The sequence below is a fragment of the Hetaerina americana genome, unplaced genomic scaffold (assembly GCF_022747635.1).
Source record: "Hetaerina americana unplaced genomic scaffold, ioHetAmer1.1.p SCAF_10, whole genome shotgun sequence".
Classification (NCBI taxonomy): Eukaryota; Metazoa; Arthropoda; class Insecta; order Odonata; family Calopterygidae; genus Hetaerina; species Hetaerina americana.
In genome coordinates this window covers 72,715,000-72,736,927 of record NW_027286070.1, presented here as the reverse complement: position 1 = coordinate 72,736,927, position 21,928 = coordinate 72,715,000, and the positions used below count along the sequence as shown (strand labels likewise).

Below are 21,928 nucleotides of genomic sequence, written 5' to 3'. Positions count from 1 at the left end.
TCATTGCGCTAGTGGCACCTACGTCTTTGATTCATTGAGAGCCTTCTTGAATATTCTCATCCTTCGCAAATTACGGATTCAGTCGTAGGAAATATCACCTCAGCATCATGGCAAGACTTCACGTCAACCATAAAAAATGTAAGAAGACAAGTGAAAATCGAAAAGATGAAATAAGAAGTAAGAAAAAAACATTCTACTCTCTCTCTCTGTCGTTATTCCTGCTGCGCATCAATTTGGCGATTCCTTGGCAACTGATCAACATAAGCTGTCAACGCTGCGCGCATGCGTTGTCTCCCTACAATTGAAGACCATGGACAGGCTATCAGGCTAATATTTGGGTTTCTCATGACGAGAATAAGTTGCAAGGAATCGACGACGTCACTGAATGTTGGTCGAAGCTTTGGCAGGCATGGAAATCTCCCAAATGGACTATCCCTCCAAACTAATACAAGCTTTGAGGCCGAATTTGTTTTCTGGAAAATACGATGTCATTCATTTCTAAGTCTCCAGGCTCGTTTCTTCCTCCCTAATTTCACGGGATCTTTCACGGCGTCAAAAAACATTAATCTCGTGGATATTAGGAGCGGGAACGTTGAGGTAGTGTAATAAGAAATGGTCGAGAGATAATTACATTTCTCCGTGTGAGGGTCGTTTATCAAGATGCTATCAAAACATTAACATCTTGTTCCAGAGCTGCTTAAGGCGTCGAATTCTTTCACCGCGGTGTTTGTTTTTCCTCGGTCACTTTTTCTACAATGATTCTTTGATGACACGAAACTTTCTCATGTTTGAAAAAACACGTTAAATCGGAAAATCAAAATGTCTACAACGTCCTTTTAAATTTCTAGCGCCAAAATTGCAGCAATAAAATAGTAATGCGACTTTCCCACAATTTTTCCGGTGAATAAAAACCCTTCAGCTCCAATAAGTGTCACGTGCCATCCCACTCTTCGTGATTCTTGCCATTAGTTTCGCGACGGCAATGTTTTATTATTCCTGTACACAGTTACACACCGATTTGACTCTTCTAAAGTATTGAACAAATGCAATGATGCTCTGTTGAACTTCCATGTTCAAGATATCTCTAATTTTAAAAAAAGTCTGCCAGTAAAATGAACCACTGGTGTACGAGTGGCAAAATCTACATGAGACTTAATATTCGAGTGGCATTATCGTCCGTATTAAAATATGCTCGCTGTAAAAATGTATTTAAAAATGAGACATTTGGAGTTTTCATTACTTAAGCCATCGTGGCAGGTCCTCAAGCCTTCCGGACCCATTCACCTTTCGGCCGGCCACCGACCCCCGAAAGCAAGGAGGGGGGGGGGTTTGGGGAGGCTCTCTCTGGCCGCCCACACCACTAGGGGCGGCCCCCGCCCGGAGGGGGGCGGTATTTATGGAACGTCGGGGTGGCTCGCTCTCTCCCTCGCCCCCATTCTCTTCCTCCAAGGGCACGGGGGTGGAGGAAGGGACGAAGCCAGCGCCTCTGCCGGACCCCCTCGGTTGGAAAATAGGCGCGGGAGGGGGGAGGTGGGATATGTTTTGGGATTTAGAAAAAGAGAAGTGGTCAGGGCTCTCAGACACGGGCAAGTGAGCAAAAGAGGCGAGCGGAAGACGAGAGGCGTGTCCCCAGAGCGAGCCAGGGAAAAAGAGGAAGGAGAAAGAAAGGAAGAAAACTGGAAAATTCCGCGATGGGTGTGGAAAGCAACGAGATGCAGATCGCAGAGCAGCAGCAGGCCCAGCAGACGAAGATGATGTCGCCCCAGGCAGCGCCGGGATGCAACGTCTCCGTCGAGTTCGAGGTCTTCGGGCACGTGCAGGGTGAGGAATTACCTTTGGGTGGTGCGGAGGGTGCGAGGGGAAAATGAGCGAAGACAAAGAATCGCCAAGTGAGGAGGAAGTGGAGAAAGGACGAAACGACACCCTCTCCCGTGCCGCATCCCCGGAATCGCAAATATACATCGGACGCGACGGATTCCACCCCGGACACAGCCTCCGGTCCTCGTTCGAACGACTCGTGCGTGTTGAAAATCAAACCTAGCCTGTATATTTATATTCTCTGACCGTGTTTTGATTGCATTTACTTCGATGTCACGCAGAGGTTGCGCACAAACAGTTCACTCCACACCGATCGAATGAAATCATTCCGGAGACGACTCCGAAGCCACTACTAAGGATTGAAATTCAACTGAAGACTGTAATAGAAGGGAGAATATTAGGCAAGTGAAGAAAGGGAAGGAACAGGATAGGGATTTTGGACGGGATGAAGGAAGTACTCAGAGATGAAGAGGGACCTGATGTAGAGTAGGTTGCTGGATTTTGTGTTTTGTTAGGAGTCAAAAAATATTTATTTGGTAGTTGTGTCCATCCAAAAACCTACCTTAACGGGTAGATTACCTTATTATAGTAATTAAGGCACTACGTCCCTCTCAACTATTTAAAATGATGAGGAATGATCGAGTGTCTAATGGGCCAGTTTCATCACGCATATTGGATTTGCGTACGTGAGTATTCCGAGGGACTTGGTCGGAAGGGGGGTCCGCAATAATGCTAAAAGCGACGGAACACTTTCTCCGTGTGGACTTTAACTCAATCATAACTTCTCGATTCACTTGGAGATTAGAGAGAGCACGAAATTTATGCATTTTGCGGACAAATTAAATCATTCCCGTGGACCTTCTCCAGTCATTACCCCGAATTGCTGTCGCGAGAGAATTTAATTATCGTCGGAGCGAGCGATGGCATTCTATAGGAGGTTTTTTTGGGCCCTCCTCGGTGACGACGTAGGCAAAATGAGATCGACATAAAAGATCGATATTGGGATGCCCTTCTAGGGTCCAGACCCTTTCTTTCCCCGCATCAGCTTTCGACTATGTGTCCACTAGGCCATTGTGCTCTCCGTGCACAAAAAAATTGTTCCTCCGGTTCCAAGGCGAGCGGTAAATTTTGGCGAGAGATTAAAAGGGGTGGAAGGAGGGGTCGGCCCCCTCCTTCTACCCCTCGGCCATCGGGCGATGAAAACGAGGAAATCTGCCCGGTGCGCAAACAGCACCGCCAAAGAAGATCGGGCACCATTGAAAAGCTGCCAAGTACATACACATATGTCATGTCGGGTGTGTACAACACTCGCATCCCAAGTCCTCCCAGCTATTAAGTGTCGGGGGATGAAATTTGAGAATTTCGCATCGCCATGTACTTCGTGCTCAGGAGCAAAAGGCTTGAGTCAAGGTTGAAATTTAACGTGGACTTTTTATTTATTTAATTATTTTATTCGGGACAAGCTTTTATGTCCGCTGATATCTAAATTGTAAAGTTTCCAAAAATAAAATTAAATGAACAGGTAGTTTTGTCTGAGACATTATCCTTTTTCAAAAGTCATTTTGTCTTTTAAATGAAGAACACAATGTATTGTTTCACTGTTCTTTATTTTGGCACAACTAGTTCCAACGCCCAGGCGTTATCATCAGATCTTGTGTCCGTCATACATTGTGTCCTTGATTTAATGAACGTGAACTTTCACAAAGTTGAGCCAGAAACCATTGGTTACGTGATTTCGTCTCATTAAAAACTTAATCTTCGCCGTAGTATGAAGGGGGAGTAGTGCTGCATTCCTGTAACGGCGACAGTTAGAAACTCTCCTCTCGCCTTTTTTAAAATGCGCTCAGTATTATATGGCTTTTAATAAAAATCTACTATTTGATACACGAAATAATTATAAGAAAAATTGCCTCTACGAGCTATGTTATTCTTTGATTTACACTTTGCGTTGATGTTCAGAAAACTAATCTCATTCACACTTCTTGAAGAAACCACGGACTATCCCCGCTTCAATAGGCTAAAGAAGAGAAACCCACGATCAGAGAATCACTCTTACTTTCCATAATGCTGGAATTAAGTTATTAAATATTCATTGCTATTTAAAAGTCGTATTTTTCCACGAAATGTCATTAAGCGGTAAAGAAAGATTATCAACAGCAATGCATATTCAAAATTTCCATGAGATAAAGTCTCAAAGCCCTAGATTATTTTTGGCGCATTTAAGGGACTAGAATATTGGATCGACGAGAATATGAAATAAAGTGAAATTTAAGTGCAGCTGGGATTTTAACCTCACCAATTCTTCATTAGGTAACTACGGTCACCTCGAGTCGTTTGGTTCGCACAGCACTCAGCTGATGACTAATTTTCAGGGTAACAACTCAGGGTCAGGGTCTCCCATCCTAATGTCATCGACCCCCGCTCCTTCTCGGTGAATTCAGCTGTGTCTTATTGCAGGAATCCGGGTGCGACGCGGGAAGAGGATCCGCTCCCTCTGCCCCGTGAATGTGTAATTTCACGCGTCGCAGGGCGGGCAAGCAAGCAGGCATGCCGCGGCCTTCGCCGATCAAGCCCAGCCGATGATTGGTTTCGGTCGCAGCCCCATCATTGGCTCGCCTTGATCCGGAATATACCTCCGTAATGAAACAAGCATCGGCGTGTTTATCCGCACATACAGGGTTCGTCCGGAAAATAAGTGTACTGAGCTCAGGAAAAAAATTTATTACACTTTTACATATCTTAAGCTAATATTCCTCAAAATAGGACCCTTTTGAGCCGATACACTTGTTCCAGCGGCGTTCCCATTCCTGGAACGCTCCCGCGAAGGCATCATCGGGAACCTCTCGAAGACTGACCTCTTCTCTGCCCTCCACGAACATCTTGTGCCGCCGAAAGATCATGTTTCTGGACATGGCTGACTCCCCGTAAGCCTGGTTAATCATACCGACAGTTTCGGTAGACGATTTCCCAAGCTTTACCGCAAATTTGATGGAATAACGCTGCTCCAAAAACTTCGGCATCGCGTTCCGTGACGTGAGTCGAGCGTGGAGGTTCACGTTAACAGAGCTCCTCACTACACCACAGCTCAGAGCCGACTGCCTTTTTCAGCGTCGCTTGCCAACATACCCCCCTCCAATCGCAGCCCGTCAGAGCGGTGCTGGGCGCGCCCAGCCCAGGAGTCAGTACACTTATTTTCCGAACGAACCCTGTAAGTGTCCGTCGTGCAACACAAGAATAGTATTTTGTATATTTTATTCACCCCACTCGACAAACGTTCGTGTGTTTCTCTCCCTACAAAAGCATTTACGTGTCATATTAATTTGAATGTCCCCTATTTTATTTTTGCAATTGATTATGCACAATTCGAACCAGATATCGAGATTTGCGTTTCTTAGGTTTAGCAATTGGAAAATTGGTAATCAATGGATTGTGTGCGAGGACTCTTAAATTTGCCTACTACGACTATAAATAGATATATAGATAGATAGAGGTCTTTATTTAGGCGAAATTGAGACTTAATAGTCCCTTCTTACATTTAACCCATCGTCGTATACATATTATATTAGGCATTAACCTTATAGTTACATTCATACGTACACATAAATACTTATAGACAGACATAAATTCATTTTAGCATAGATGTGCACATCAAATAGAAAAGGAAAAGAGTATATATATGCACACACACACATATATGTACATATATACATACACATACATACATGTACATATAAATAAATATACATACATATATACATACATACATACACATACATAAATAGATATATACACATCCATGTATACATACATTCATGCACATATATAAATTAAGGATACACCTACACATACAAACATACTCAAAGCAAATGACAATGAAGAAGGAGAACAATAAAATAAAGAAAGTCCAAGAAAAGAATGAGGTTCGTGGGAAAAGCAATGGAGAGCGTGGCATTGCTCACCTGGTAAAAACCCACGCAGGAAAACACCCACGAAGAGAAGGGGGGTGTGAAAATCCCGCGAAAACCCTATTAATTAGAGGATAGATACATGAACATTCTAAAAATTATTTTTTACATAGTACAATAATTTTGCATATAAATAATAATTATTGAAAATAAAGGTCAGCAAACAAAGTAAGTTTGAAATTTACCTTATTATTCCTCCGAAAGAATTTCAAAATTTGGAGACAAATTTATATTTCGCTGGGAATGGTGTTAACTTTTCTGTGTTCACCATTAGTATTATTTCAAAGCCAGCGCTTTAGAGTTTCTGCCTGTTTTCCCTTCACTTCGCCAATTAACCGCGATTTAGAACACAAAAAAAGGAATGAAGATAGAAGTTTCAAAATTCTGAAAAAAATGATACCTAATTGAAAACTAAAAATTAATAAGAACAGTGGAACAGTTGATTATATAAACGGAAAATGAAGTTACTCGATTGGCGCTGTTCCTAAAATATTAATTCACGCCGCGTATGCGTCATTTGTACTACACAGTATGCCGCAAGCGAAGCAGTTGTGCGTGCGTACGCAAACATTACAGACATCGTCTCTATATTGAACGTCGTGGACGAGCAAGAGAAAACCATTAGAGAAAAATAACAAGGAGGTGATTAGGAAAAAAAACTGAGCGCTGCATAAAACCTTTCGCGCGTTAGCGTGTATTTTTAATGAAAAAAAAATTCACTTCCGAAAATTCATTCGGTCGCCATGAAAAACAAGTCATCCGAGGGATGGATCGAGTGTTCTATTTTGGATAATTTTCTCAATTTCGATATTCTTAGAATTATCTCTCCCGATTTTTACCTAGATTTCCAGGATAGGTGGCCACCCTAAAACATTTCTCTTTTTAAGCACTTCGTCCCACGGGTACCGAGTCTACGCTTGCCAAGTTCAAGGTCGTGCCCTGTGCGAATCTCTCTCCATTCGCCATTATATTGTGACATAGGAGGCGCTGGAGCCCAGCGGTGCTCGGGTGTTCGACTAACTAAGGAGCCCGGGTTCTGTGAAAGTGGGTGCACTCTGCCTCGTCCAAATTTCTGGAAAACCGCAGGCGATGCATGGAAAATTAACCCTGTCCCCTACCCTGACACGAGAATTTCCCGGTAGGGCTTAATACGAGGTGAGCTCTACCCTCACCTATCAAACCAATCTCCTGGTTGATTACTTTTGTGATGGCGGGTTATGGTCGAGTTTTTCGGAAATTATTTCGACATCAATGATAAGGATTTCGTAACTAATAAGTTTTGCATTCATACACCATTACTCAAACCTTCCAAGTTGTGAGGAAACGGCATATGTGGAGGCAAATGTTTGAAAATATTGGAATAATAAACTTTGGAAGTAAAGCGTCATAAAAAGAGAAATATTCAAAATTTTAACTTTATACAAAAGTTTTGTTTCCTCAAAAAAATTCTCGCTTATACTCTTGAAATAATTTTTGAAAAGTTTTTCATCTATAGAAATATCCGACGACTCCGGTCTCTCATGTTGCAAAGTTGGTGTGTTTTACACCCATATTCCTCCGATAGTTTCTTCACATGCTCCTCTGTTTTTGGGTCTTCTCACCTTCCTTGTCTTAAATCTCTTCGGCCATACCCACCCAGGTCAAGCGTTTCATTCCTCACCAGACACCACCGTTCGGCGATTCACTTCTCAGTCATTCTCTCGCAATGACCTGATCAGCGCAGTGCAATCATTTCATACTCGGCCATCACAGAGGTGTCCGGTCCAAATTATTTCATAAAATAATCATTTCCCACCACATTCATCCTGTTTCATTCAAACACTCTTCAATTTCCCCATACCCACCGCGCTCAGTTGAAATTTGCGCTTATTCTAACACATCTGGAGTCACTCCCCCACACGAAGGGAGAGGAGTACTTATGGGGAGAAGGAGTACTTCGGCTTTCACGACTTTTGGCGGCTTAGACAGGCATCAATTTCTTCATACACTCCATCCACCTACATACGGCCGTCCCACCAGAATGCCCACACCTTTCAATATTCAACTGTGCATCTCTCAATAACTCCGCCACTAGTTCAATTCTTTTTTGGAATAGATAACATCTCAGTGCGGCCTTGAGCTACCTGCACACCTAACGCGACCCTAATGCGATTCATTAATCAGCAGCTAGAAGTTATGAGAACAGTTTTTTTTTCGGATTCAAATTTTACCTTCCACCCTCCGTTTTGTATTTCTCGTATTCAGCGGCGAATCAAGAGGCATCTAATCATATAATCACTGACCTTTCCTCACCTTTACCGCTTATTCTATCATTCTGACACTCAGATTTGTACATTTAAATGCTAAAAAAAAAAATCAACGGAATCGTCTAATATCGCTTTTACTTTAGCCTTTGTTTGAAGTTCCAAGATGTTATTAAAATTTCTTTTGATCACATCCTCCCGTGTTTCATGATAGGACGTAAAACCGCAGTTCAGGATCTGGAATTCCGTCGATGGCTCCGCGCGACGAGAGGGCTATGTTACCATATTATGCTCTGCAAGCTGCTATCAGAGCTAATGGGGGATATGACATAGTTGTATCATTGAGCGTATTTATTCATCAAGTCATCCTAAAGATAATAGAGCATTAAAACAAAGCCTGTATTAGCACAGCACTATCGTACTTCATTAATCATGTTTCTCTTATACAATAGTGTTCATTAACCGCGCACCTATCTTTTGGACGCCACATTCAGACGTTTCGCAAGCAGCGACAAGAGGGCATGAACGAGTAAAATCACCACTAGAGGAGACGTGGAGTGGGAAAAGCTTTTCAAGCATTGGATTAGGAGTTGTAAACTTTTAAAAGCTAGCTGATATGGATTTAAAAGGTATCCCTGAATTTGTTTATTCTGCTTTTCTAATTTCAAGTTAATCGCTTGATCGGAAAATACATAAAGGATTACGAATACTTGACTGAACTTTGTACTCGAGCCCATCATCTTTTATTTTAGAATATTTTCAACATTGATTAGATAATGTTCTCCAATTATTACGGAAACTATTATGCATATCAACGGAAACCTGGTAGATACATACAAAGACCGTCTTCGCTAAAACTGCCTCCCTTTCCTTCGGATTTTCAAATGCCATCCCCTCGCTCCCAACGGTCTCCCTTAAAGATCCCGCTGCCTCCTCTAACCATTATTCTATTGATTAAGGGGTTCGCTAGGTTCCGTTGTTCTCCTGGTTGATACGTTAAGCTCCTCACGCAGAGGGTCCGGGTTCAAGCCCCAGCGGAGGACAATTTTCATTTCAACTCCTTTCCTTACTTTATGTGAGGAGAAAATCGAAGAGACTGGATATAACGAACACCCTTAGACGCATTCCGTTGGCATTGGGCTAACGGCGTCTCATTCCTCTCCACACCGATTCCTTAAATCACCATTTTCTCCTACTATCTCTCCTCGGCGTCTGTTTCTCCCGGACGGTCACCCTCTCTACGAACCCGTCCCTCCCGGGAAGAACTGTACCAGTCCCACCGCCGCACTCGTCAAGACGAACCCGTCGATCGTGGAGTCTCGTGCATCAGACGCCCGCGAGCGCGAAGACCTCCGAGGGCGCATAACCAGGGAGGGTGGGGGGTGATTCGCTCGCGGTCTGCCTTACCCATTCCCCCCCCCCTCTTACCCTGTGAGGCACGCGCCGCGCAAAACCAAACGAAGAGCGCCCACCGGATGCGGCGCCGAGATCCGATATAATCCGGCAGTGGTTTAATTGGTCGATCGAATCAATACCAACCACGCCGTGGGATCGTGTGTGCAAGAGCTCCGGCGTAACCCTCACCGAGAGAGCTATCATAATTATTTCTTTTTTTTTAATTCGCTATCCTCTCTCCCTCCCCCCGCAGGCATCTGGGGGCTTATGGGATTACTGGCAGGGATCCCCGGTATCCCGAACCCTGGCGGAGAGATGTAGGGAGGGGGGAGGAGGCATGGGAATGGAGAAAGGGTGGCGGGCAAAACCGCCCCAGTCGGTTGCAAACAGGGGCAGCTCGCCCTACCCGTTGTTCCCTTTCGTTCGCCCGAGGGGCAAGGAAGGGGGAGGGGGGGCGAATTTCGGATGAAGAGGTCATGCATCAACTAAGCGGCGCCATAGCCACTTGTTTATTTATCCGACCGGGCACTGAGCCAACATGAATCGAATGGTAAATAAAAATAGAACGATGAAAACAAATAAACGGGCCGCGGGAGGAGGTGGAAGGGGGAGGGGGGACAATTAAGGGGGAGGATGTGAATTTCGACGTGATTTCGTGATCGTGGTCGCTCGAAATAGCGTTTCTCGACATTCGTTCATCCAATTGTCTTCTCTGCAAATATTGCCAAAGGCCGACTTACGCGCACGCATGTTACGTGCATGGCTTAAATGGACGGGTGATGGGTACAATGTTGCGAAAACGTAATGGTGTCGTTTCAAATTATTCCATAGCCATTTTTACGACACGCGACAAGTACCTGAAACTAATCGGAGAAACCTTCAATCATGGAAGTTACGTGGCCACGAGAAATATTCGCTATAAATGCCAATAATATTTGCGGTAAGGCAATGAGTAAGGATTGTGGAGCGCCTCCAGTCACAAACGAAGAAACGCTTACTTGAAGACTATTGGGCCGAGGACACACAAGATTTAATTGTGATAACAAATAGAGAATCCTTAATCTCCTAAACTACATCAGCTGATGAGACTACTCGGATCATATGAGGGAAATACAATCTCGAAGTGATCGGTCTAAAGGTTCGTTTTCCCCTCGCGCAAGTCGAGATAAAGGACCACGAATAACCACGTAAACATCTAATTTTTAATTTTTGGACCCATTTGACCAATGGTTTCCAGGGTCCACTTTTATTTTACTTCCCAGTTAGTTGGGGATTCCTTTGAATCTTAGTTCCCCTTTTTACAAACAATAATGAGACATAAGGAAACAACATACATAACAAAACAGACAAAAAGACAAAAATAATTAGACAGAAGGAAAGTTTTTCTAAAATTTTAACATCTACAGGTGCTTATATATGTTGGGAGTTAAACTAATTATAAACAATTCAAGAAAAGAAAAAAAAATCACTCAATAGACATATAGAATACATTGCTACATTTTACATAAAATTTTACACAAAATATTTCCCAGTTAGTTCGCTTGTTGTGGTTCACTATTTGCTGGTTTTCTTATTGCAAATTTTCCGAGCAGGTTATTGTTGTTCTTTAGGCAGAATGTAATCATTTCCCTAAAGCTCGTTAGCTTCTCTTCCATATTGTTCCATAAGAGTTGCCGCTCTGTCTCATAGTAAACACAATCCTCCACTCTGTGTTCTGCTGTGTCTTCTTTTCTGTAGCACACATATACAATCTGCATTTTCCTTTTAAGATGACTCGATGAAAATACGAGGATTCCGAAAAATACCCCACCATTTTAGGCCGGTGTCCTAACACCCCCTGCCAATCGCCCTCGAGGCGGATCACGGAGCATGATTAACGCGTAATGTGGGATTGAACGCAGAAGCTTTTTCTTTCTGTCAAAAATGTTTACGGAACTAATCAATATCCCTTAAAAACGATGCCTGCCCCGCTCTTCTGCACCCCCTGATCGATATTCTAGTTTTAGTCAGGAAGCCACACACAGAGAGGGGTTAAGGGGGCTCGAGCAGGAGACAAAAAGACTTAAAAAAATTTCCAATTAAAGTCAGAAAAATTGGCAGATGACCGTCAAACTTTGACAGCCAAAAAAAGATTTTTGAAAGCATCTTATTAATTTTTAGTTCCCCGAAACGGAATAATAGCTGTGAAACTGTTGATAGTACATATGTACATTGATATTAATGGATACTGCGACCGATTAAGGAGTCAGCCCTAATGCACAAATTGATAATCAACAGATAGGAATTCAGGGAGGGAGGGGCGGAGTGAAACCCGGGGCTCAGGGGGTCCTTACATCCTTACCGACGATCTGGCGGAGAGAACTTGAAGGTCTCGCGTAAAAGGCGTACAGGCATATTGGAATTTCACTGGAAAGTCCAGGGAGTCAATGCCTTATAAATAGGAAGCTATTTCTAATCAAACTGGAATACGCGTTTAGCGATAGATGGCACTAGCTTTCGTGAAGCAGACACGGTTCTGCGGGAGACCATGTGCTGGAAATACCATTCATCATTTCTTAAAGTTAATTTCAAGTATATATGCCACGGTACCCGAGTAATTGAGCAAGTGGATGGGGTATGCGCTCCTAGCCATGAAGTTAGGTCAAGGATCACAAGCCCTTGCGAGTTACATAATGAATTAAGAATATTGCGAGAAAACATCGCATTTTCACTGACGACGCACAGAAATGGCAAAAAACCGGGTACAAGTGTGAAATAGCCGCAGCAAAGTAGTCTTTAATTGAAAAGCGGTCATTTCTGCACTCAGTCTACATCGGAATAAGATGATTCGCGCAGAAACCATCGAATGAATTGCATTATACAGATTAAAAACTTTGGGAACGTAGCGGTTGTGTAGGTAGGAAACGATTTGTAACAACCAAGGGGGCATTCATTCTGAGATATGTCTTATTTAGACATATTTATAAAAATATATTATTATAATTAAATAAAAATATATTGTTATAAAAAAATTTAGAGAAAGATTGAAAGGAAACCCATAAGAGCAAGACCGATATTAAAAGTACTAAATGCATTAATGCAAGTGTAAGAAGAAGGTAATATTCAAAGAAAATAACATGAAATAAGGGAGAGTAGTGAGACAGGAGTCAAAATCGTCTAAAAGAGCAAACTAATGAAGTCTGACAATTCTGTTTTTTATTTGAGTTTTAAGTGACATCCGCCAGCCCGTAAAATTACACTTACGTCAATGACATTTTTAATGGACACTAATATTAATTCATAACACTTCATATTCTTATTTTGAATAAGCATAGAATCCCTACCGTAGATCTAGTACCTTTATTGAATTACTGCCGTATATAATGACACAATTGAATATAATTTACAACGAGAGGCTGTGAGTGATCTGAATGAAGTCATATTTTGCCTTGTGTGCTTTTAGTTAAACACAAATGTTGTTATTGGCAAGACCGAGTCCTAGCCCAAAGATTTTTCTAAGCGTATACAATTGGAAGTAGCACGCGTGTACGAATCTCCAGGTTTTAAGGCAAAGTGAAAAAATGGAATCTTATGAAGACTTACAGCGATTTGAAGACTACCACTGTAATATTATATAAGTACTCCGGCTGATTGCGAGGAAGTATTCCCAAATTGATCTGCCTTTATCACCAACATAATTTTTTCATTCATCGGGACCTGATTCATTACTATTTATTAAATAGTTTAATAAAAACCTATTAATATACTACCTTGATCAAAAAGTTCCCGGAATAACCACCGTGTGGCGCTCCCATCGTTCCGATTTGAGTTCTGTTTTTTTTGTTAAATTGGTACATCTGTTGTTGATATTCCCTTTAAATCTTAGTGTCATAACTTGACATTTGCAAAAGTTACGTAGCCAAGAGTACATCTATCTCTGTGTGTGTTGGCGATTTTTTACAATTGCAGAAATGGATTTAAATTTGCAACAACGAACTTGTATTAAATTTTGCGTAAAAAACGGATTTAGTGGCGCACGGACGTTGGAAATGTTGGAAAAGTGTTTCGGCAACGATTCTCTAAAAAAAACGGTCGTTTACCAGTGGCACGAGCGGTTCAGAAGTGGTCGTGAGTCAATCGAAGATGATGAACGCAGTGGCAGACCATCGACATCGAAAGTCGGTGAAAAAATTGATAAAGTAAAAGAAATGTTGGTCAATAACCGCAAATTAACCATCAGAGAAATAGCGGAGGACTTGAACATTGCCTATGGATCCGCCCAAGACATTGTGGTTAATGATTTGGGTTTCCGTCGTGTAGCAGCAAAGTTGGTGCCAAAAGACCTCAATTTCATGCAAAAAAGAGACCGTGTTGACGTCGCAAAAGACATGATTTGCGAGGCTGAATCCGATCCCACATTCATCAAAAGGATCATTACTGGAGACGAGACGTGGGTTTATGAGTACGACACGCAATCCAGACATCAGGCAAGTGAATGGCGTTCACCAAATGAGCCGAGACCAAAAAAACCACGTCGTTTTCAGTCAAAAAAGAAGGCAATGCTGACGGTTTTCATGGATTACAACAGTGTAGTGCATCATGAATTTTTGCCAGAAGGCCAGACAGTAAACAAAGAGTATTATTTGGGCGTTATGAGACGTTTGCGTGAAGCAATTCGCCGAAAGAGACCAGAAATGTGGGCAGAAAACTCGTGGATTTTGCACCATGATAACGCACCGTCGCACAGTGCTATCATTATTCGTAATTTTTTGACGAAAAATGCAACAAATACCATCCAACAGCCACCGAATTCACCTGATTTGGCTCCCTGTGACTTCTTTCTGTTAAAAAACCATTACGGGGAACGCGTTTTAGCAGCCGAGAGGAAGTAATGGAAAAATCGCAGGAAGCACTGATGGACATGCCGAAAACCGACCGTAACTTTTGCAAATGTCAAGTTATGACACTAAGATTTAAAGGGAATATCAACAACAGATGTACCAATTTAACAAAAAAAACAGAACTCAAATCGGAACGATGGGAGCGCCACACGGTGGTTATTCCGGGAAATTTTTGATCAAGGTAGTAGGCAGTAATTACTAAGTAGGCAGGATGACAATTAAACGAAACAATCTTCCGCTGAATTCCAAGGAAACTGCGGGAGATGCCGCAGCAGTGACTTTTAACGGAGTCATCCGCTAATAAGTATTTCAATGCAATAATTTCAGAGCATCAAAATCATCCCGGTCAAGGCGAATGATTTTTACACTCTGAAATTGTTGCATTGAAATCTTCCGCTATTTTACGTTGACTATGATTAGACGACATCTAAGTCTGTGTGGACATGAGCGTAATAAATGGCCAATAAATCCCGACCTTAACTCCCAAGAGAGATTCTTTGCCCCAACCGCAACTGAGGCACCCAGTCCCACCGATCATTAAATTGGTCGGTGGTAAACTTTACACGCTCCAATATTTTTCACGACCGAACGAAATTATTGGCAGCTTATTTCGGTAAACGAACATTAAACCGCCGCGTGGGTTCCCGGCATATGAGCACCCGAACTGCCGATATATCCTGACGCAAAGCTTTCGCCTCATAACCCCGGGAACTAGCACAACTGGCTGGCGCACAAAGCAATCGCTCTCCCGTGACTCTTCAAAACTCCGGGCACCCACACTCCCCGAAGACATAAAATGACGACATTAACCACATCCGCTGCTCGGAGCCAAACGCGTAAATGCGCCATTGGGATCTATTCCTGGACGAGACGATTCACTTTCTCCATCGACAAGATTCGCGGGCGTGAATAAAAAAAAAACTTGGGGGCAAACGATGGATGGCGAGTCCTCGCGATCGGCGAACAATACTGATGAATGTTTTCTGTTTTCGATCCTCCACCATCCAGGCGTGTACTTCACCAAGTACGTGCGGGACTTATGCCAGCAAATGGGCATCTACGGATGGGTTAAGAACTCCAAGAGGGGGACCATTGTCGGAAAGCTGCAGGGGGTCAAGAACAGTGTGGACAGCATGTGCGTATCACACTGGCGTGGAGTATGATCCCCTCCCTCCGGTTCAACCTCATCCTCCAACTGTGCCGTTGTTTCCTGATATGTGTTCTATGTTTGTCACCAGATGGGTCAAATATGCGAAAATCCGAGGAAAGAAGAGTAGAAAAAGAATATCGATCTCTGTGAAGAAATAACTTAGCCTCGGGGTTGAAAAGTGTTGGGCATATGTTTTTCAGGAAGATATTTGACAGAAGTACTGAACGTAAAATACTTCACACCGTACAAAAATTAATTATTTGAAACATTTTGTCGAATATAAAATAAGAGTTAGTCAATTAACATTATAAGCTGTCTCTCTGGGAAAATAATTACTTCGTAAATTAATACCAGTACACCAACCAATGAAAATGTCAATCATAGCTGGGGCAAAATAAAGTTAGCAAATGTCAACATTATATATATATATATATATATATATATATATATATATATATATATATATACACATACATATATCCATATGTATATATATATATATATATATATATATATATATATATATATATATATATATATACATATATATATATATATATATATATATATATATATATATATATACATACATATATATATGTATATACATACATATATATATACACATATATATATGTATATATATACATATATATATATATTTGTGTGTATGTATATATATATATATACATTCAAGCACAAAATCCTGCCAAACGGCAAATAAATACTCATTTATATAGAAACAGATATCAGGAAAAGGGATAGGAACACACAAAGGACGAACACAATAAAGGTGGGGAAGGCAGAATGGAACGGATCACAAGAGTAAAAATATTTCCTTGATCGGGACTTGAACACCGGATCTGTCCACTTGCCGGGCGGATGCTCTAAACCACTTGAGCTATTGAGGAAACATAATTTACCCTGAGATCAATTCATTTAGACTAATGAAAAATTGGTATTTTTACTTATTAAAAATCCATTAAGGGATACTGTAATTTAGTTACCATTACAGCTCAGCAGGAATGAAGTCAGCAGTCGACTTATACCCGATGGACAAGTATGTTAGAGAGAAATAATGTACAAAGGGAGAGCTTAAATACTATGTGAACGTCACTGTGAAAACATGATAATATGGACAACAAATGGAGATTTAACCTATAAAAAATAATGGAAAAGGCATGGCAGAAGTTTGATCAAGTTCTGAGATTAATCCTTTGTGAAATTTTTTTGTTGTGTTTAGTATACCAAAGTCAATTTAATATTTAAAATCATACATGGACCTAGTGCTCAGAAAACTCAGCAAAGAGTTGTTAATACAAAAGAAACGGATTCAAGAGAGAGTTTAAGACAGTCTGAAATAAAATACTAAGTGAAAAGGCAGAGAATTGAAAGACCTTGATTATTCTGTCATTGTGATGTTGAGTGAATTCCCTTCTAACATTTAACCAATATTTTTCCTACTTTGTTTATTTCTGTCTCAAAAAAATGTTTGTTGTCATAATTATGGTTTAATTGTAATAGGAGATGATATAGATACTTTCGACTGATAAATTACTCATTTACATGGAAATGATGGATGAAAAGTTACACTTCCTTACTCAACACAAATTAATTGGGCTAAAAGTAGGGATAAAAATTTCCTAAAAAAATACTACTGTACACAATAGGTGACAAGACTAGCCAGAGCACTATAGGACAACTGACTGGCCCTTGAACTCAGACATTGATGAGCAATTGGCTTAAAAGAAAGATAGTGGGTCATGATTTTCCATTCCGGGAAATGAAAATACTATGCATGACAAGAGACTGAAAAAACTGAATCTAATCAAAACAATTTCCATGATAACAGCTGGAGTTTTCTCGTGAATGATCATGAGTTGCAATAAGGTGGGGTTGGCAATAATTCAATGTAAACTAAAGATCAATGCCAGTAATTATACCTAAGCAATCATTGGTATTGGTCTACAGCAGGAAGAGGTGGGTTGGGAGGTTTAGGCATTTTTCACCATTATGACAACCAAAAAAATTGTAAATTCATTATTTAGGTTTTACAATTACAGCTTAGAATGTATAACAGAAATTGAAGAAACAAGATTTCTAAACATATTGAGCACAAAAATAATAAAAACCCTTGAATCCCAAAAAATCTTGAATGGGTACTGCATACTTATTCTAACCCAAGTAGAAATTTACCAGCTTCTTTAAATCAAAAGATAATGTCAAGGAAAACTACCTGAGATTAAAATATTTTAAAAGATTTAAAGTGAAATATTAATGCACTTACGCCTTATTGATAGCATTAAGCTTTTTTTCAACTTTTATATTTTATGTAGCAATCCTTCAAATCATTACAGGTTTTATCTTATTAGTGTATTGACTAAGAGAGAATATTATGTAAATTCACACACATGAAATCTCAATTCATCCATACAATATACCCTCATGCTAGGTTTGAAGGTTGGTACTCAAAAATCGTTAAATAATGCAAGCCTTAGTTGGATAAAAGTAGAAAACTCCTAAAGAAATAAAATCAATACTATCCCTTATTTGTCAGCCCATTATTCAAAAGAGAAAGAGTTTACAAAGCCACTAAAATTCAAATTACAAAAACGTAAGCTCCAACTAGTTGACAATTTTGTTCTATTATCAATGCATAGTCACAATGACCTAGCTCTCACGGCAACTGCTTCTATCATCAAGGAAGACGTGATGGCATCTGTCAGAATAAAAAGAACTAATTCTGAAGAATGCCTGGTAATACAGTCCAACAATTTCCCTGTTCTTGCCGTGTAAGGCACTTAAGCCAGTCCGTCAATGGTCCTCAATTGAAGCACCATTCTAACCCAACACTTATGACTACTCAAGGAATCTTGAAAGTGCCCCGTGTCCTTGAACTACCATTCATGACCTTTGTTAATATTCTATTCACTGATTATGACACATTTTATCACTAAAGTAGAAAAGGAAATAGTTCAATTTGCCTGCAAATATTTCTACTTTTCAGCAGAGAGGAGCACCAACATGCCTTTCATGTCGATGTACCTCGTTAAAATTTTCTCACTATCATTATATATATATATATATATATATAGCATCACTTCTCTTCTTCTTCTAATTATGATGAATACAATTTATTTCATGTGTGAATGTTTAATTATTCATCTGGGAGGAGGGTACGGAAGACTTGCTTTGAAACATAAACCAAGTTCAATAAGATGTGAAATATACTGTTATGCTTCTAGTAAATACTTAAAACTTCAATTTATTGTCATCCCTGAAATATAAATTTTTTTTTTTTACTAATAACGAAAATTATTCACTGAGGACAGCACTATAAAGCGAACCTTAACAGATTTGTCATCATCAATTGAAATTCCCGAAAGGAAAAAGATTTTAAGGAATAATATTCACAAATTACAACTAATTCTGCAAAGAATGCTGAAATTTATCAGCATAGCCGTAACTTTTATGATAAATTTACATTCATCAACATACTTTTCAGTTGGCTTCAATCAGTGGTGCAGTTACTGGAATTCTTATCAGAATTACGGAAATGAATTGAGTATTACTTAGTAGATTATTTAAATAATAGTTGAAGCAAATGAAGTATGTATGTGCTTAAATGTATGAGTACTTAAGGAGAAATAAAAGTTTGGTCATGAAAATCAGATTATTAAAGCTGCATTAATTATCAGCTTCCTTGAAAAAGCCCAATTATAATACTGCCAACTTTCACAAAAAACTTTCAATTTTGTTTTCCCAAATTACAAACAAGGTTTGCCACGATAGGCTAATTAACAGGATATCAGTGAAGAACATCATGGAAGACTTAATTACCTGCATTCCTAAAAATGAATTAGATCAAATAACCATGCAGTGGGAGTAATTTTTGCAGATGAGAGAAAAGTACCGGTGATTTTTCTTGCCATTTTCAGCAACAAAATTATGAAACACTATCATCTTATCCATGTTAACTCTCCATATAACTATTATTCAAATGATTTCCACAATACCTTAATTACATAATACTTACAGCTTTCATGACAATTCCATAAATCCCAGGTTCAGCAGACATCTAATTTGAAGTTAAAAAGGACTGTTTTTGTGTTTTTAACGGTTATTAATTTTTTATTCCCATAATTTAACAGCATATATTTCTCTGTCATGTTCGATGTTGATAATCAATATGAATGTCAACTTGTTTCCTTCTAAAAGTGAACGTACATTTTAACATCGGGGATCACTACACAGTTAAGTACTCAAGCACTTCCTGTCTTTCCTGTCGTGACTTTCAATTACATTTACCATGAAGAAACAAGCCGTGAGGCAACAATAGCCAAGCATTCATCACGTGTTGATCAGGTTTGTAATGAAGTTACAAAAACTAATAAATGCTTTCACTTACTCTTTTGTCAACACACACATATTTTACGAGCACTAAGAAAGAATTCAAGAGAGCAAACGCTTCATTTGCCCCAAGTTTTCTATTTTTGTTGTGTATTTGTTCACTTTGGTTTCATCAACACTGTTTTTTCTTTAAGCATGCATTTGTATCAATGTTTTTGTAATCTACTAATGAGCGCATCAAGCTAAAATAATTAAAACACCTCATCCATTTCCTTTGGCAAATGACAATGAATACATATAATCAATCATTTTCTTTCTAGGATTGACTGGCTATCGACAACCGGTAGCCCAGGAAGCAAAGTTGACCACTGTGACTTGAAGAACTGGGAATTCCTCAACAAACCTGAATTCCGTGGCTTCACAATTCGCTTCTAAAGTCTAGCATAAATGAGACAATCGAGCTTAAATTATAAGCTGCAGTGCATTTCTATCTTCCACTACAACATTCTAGCATCATTGGCTTTCCCTAAGGCATAGAAAACCATGCTCAGGACTTAGCAAAAGGGTGTCCTTGGCTTTTCCAGGAGCCAAATGCTGCAACTTGGTCAGCACTTGAGCAAGTTTGTACATATATGTATTCAGCGGTTAGAAAGCACAGATTTTTAGTTTGAAAGACCTTCATTCAATTCAAACTGTATATTAATGTATAAATTATCTCATGAAGGTAAAAAAAATCCAAATACCTCAAAATAAAGATCTAATTGGATACAAGATGTCCATGCATAGAAAGAATTTTTTCTATTTACAACAAATTGTTCATGTATATAAAAGACATAAAAGGGAAAATAATTCTAATTGTATATTTACTATTTATATGGTATGATTATGTAAATTAATATTTTGATTTGAATAGTTTTGTATGTTCATTAAAGCACCAATACGTATCAAAACTATGAACTTGCAATTTATTGCACATTAAAATGTCCCCGAATCCTGCTACAATGCATTTAAAGCAATACAGACATTTTTCTTTCTGAAAAAGAATTACCTTTCCTAGGTTTAATGACAGTAAAAATGGAGAGCAACTACATATTTAATGAAACATAATGCTATTACCAAAGATAGTATTACTACACCCTTTTACAGATGTAACTCCATACACGTATCACCTACATGTATGCAGAAAACTAGAGCAACACCTGAAAACATTGCAATTAAACCCTAAATCAACACCTACCTACTGTAATGGAGACCATGAAAGAGGAACGCATAAGAATTTACATTTTACTTTAATGAATGCAATTAGGCTTGAATCATCACAACCACAGTACATGGACCCACTAAATGAAAATCATGACAAGGAAATGATTGACCAATAAAAACTTCAAATATAATAAAGAGGTGACCCCCGAGTCATTTGTGACCCGACATTGGCATTCCGTACATTTCAATGGATCTCCAATTAAGATGCAACACAGCATACATGATGATGGAGAAAAGGCACCAGCAGAATTGAAAGTGATACGTACATGGCTTACATGTCAGTACGGCTTTATTTTCTCTGGCATAGCAGATAAAGCTGGCCATGTTTCTATTAGCAAACTCTTTGCTTTTTCTTTCTACAAACAATTCATTAAAAATTTCCCACTAGACAGCGCTTTCATAAAAAAATTCAAAAAATTCCAGTATAATGTTTACGACAACATTAGACTCTACCTGCTCTAAGGTAAACAAAAAGATTGTTCTGATATTGGTCGAAGCAGTAGACACAAGTGGCTTGCTTGGGTCAGACCAGAGCGATGCTTCATACGATCCATTATTGATGCAAAATATGCTTTTAAGTTACCAAGGTAAAGTAAAAAGATTGTAAAAAGAAATACATCTGCAACTGATTGTCATTAATAACCAATACTGAGGTTGGTGGGGAGAAAACGACCCTCGCCGGAACCAATGGATTTCCTGTTAATTGGAAATAGAATAACTGGTGCTCTACTGTCTTCTACAATCAAAGGAATTCTTCTTCAACTACCTACTTCCTCTTCGGCAAGAATAAAAAACCTAGCATGGCATAAGCAGTTTGCTAGCGAAGCATCTTCGTGTAAAGGCATGGGGCTCATGGGTCATCAG

At 39.8% G+C, this 21,928-nt stretch overlaps 1 protein-coding gene across 1 annotated transcript; it reads left to right on the top strand.

Moving 5' to 3' along the window:
- The first annotated feature begins 1,540 nt into the window (after window positions 1-1,540).
- Window positions 1,541-20,754, top strand: LOC139699172 (acylphosphatase-2). The gene is made up of 3 exons (XM_071598163.1): window positions 1,541-1,821; window positions 15,310-15,436; window positions 20,122-20,754. The coding sequence occupies exons 1-3, from the start codon at window positions 1,692-1,694 to the stop codon at window positions 20,234-20,236; spliced, it is 372 nt and encodes a 123-aa protein (XP_071454264.1). The 5' UTR covers window positions 1,541-1,691; the 3' UTR covers window positions 20,237-20,754.
- The last annotated feature ends 1,174 nt before the right edge of the window (window positions 20,755-21,928 follow it).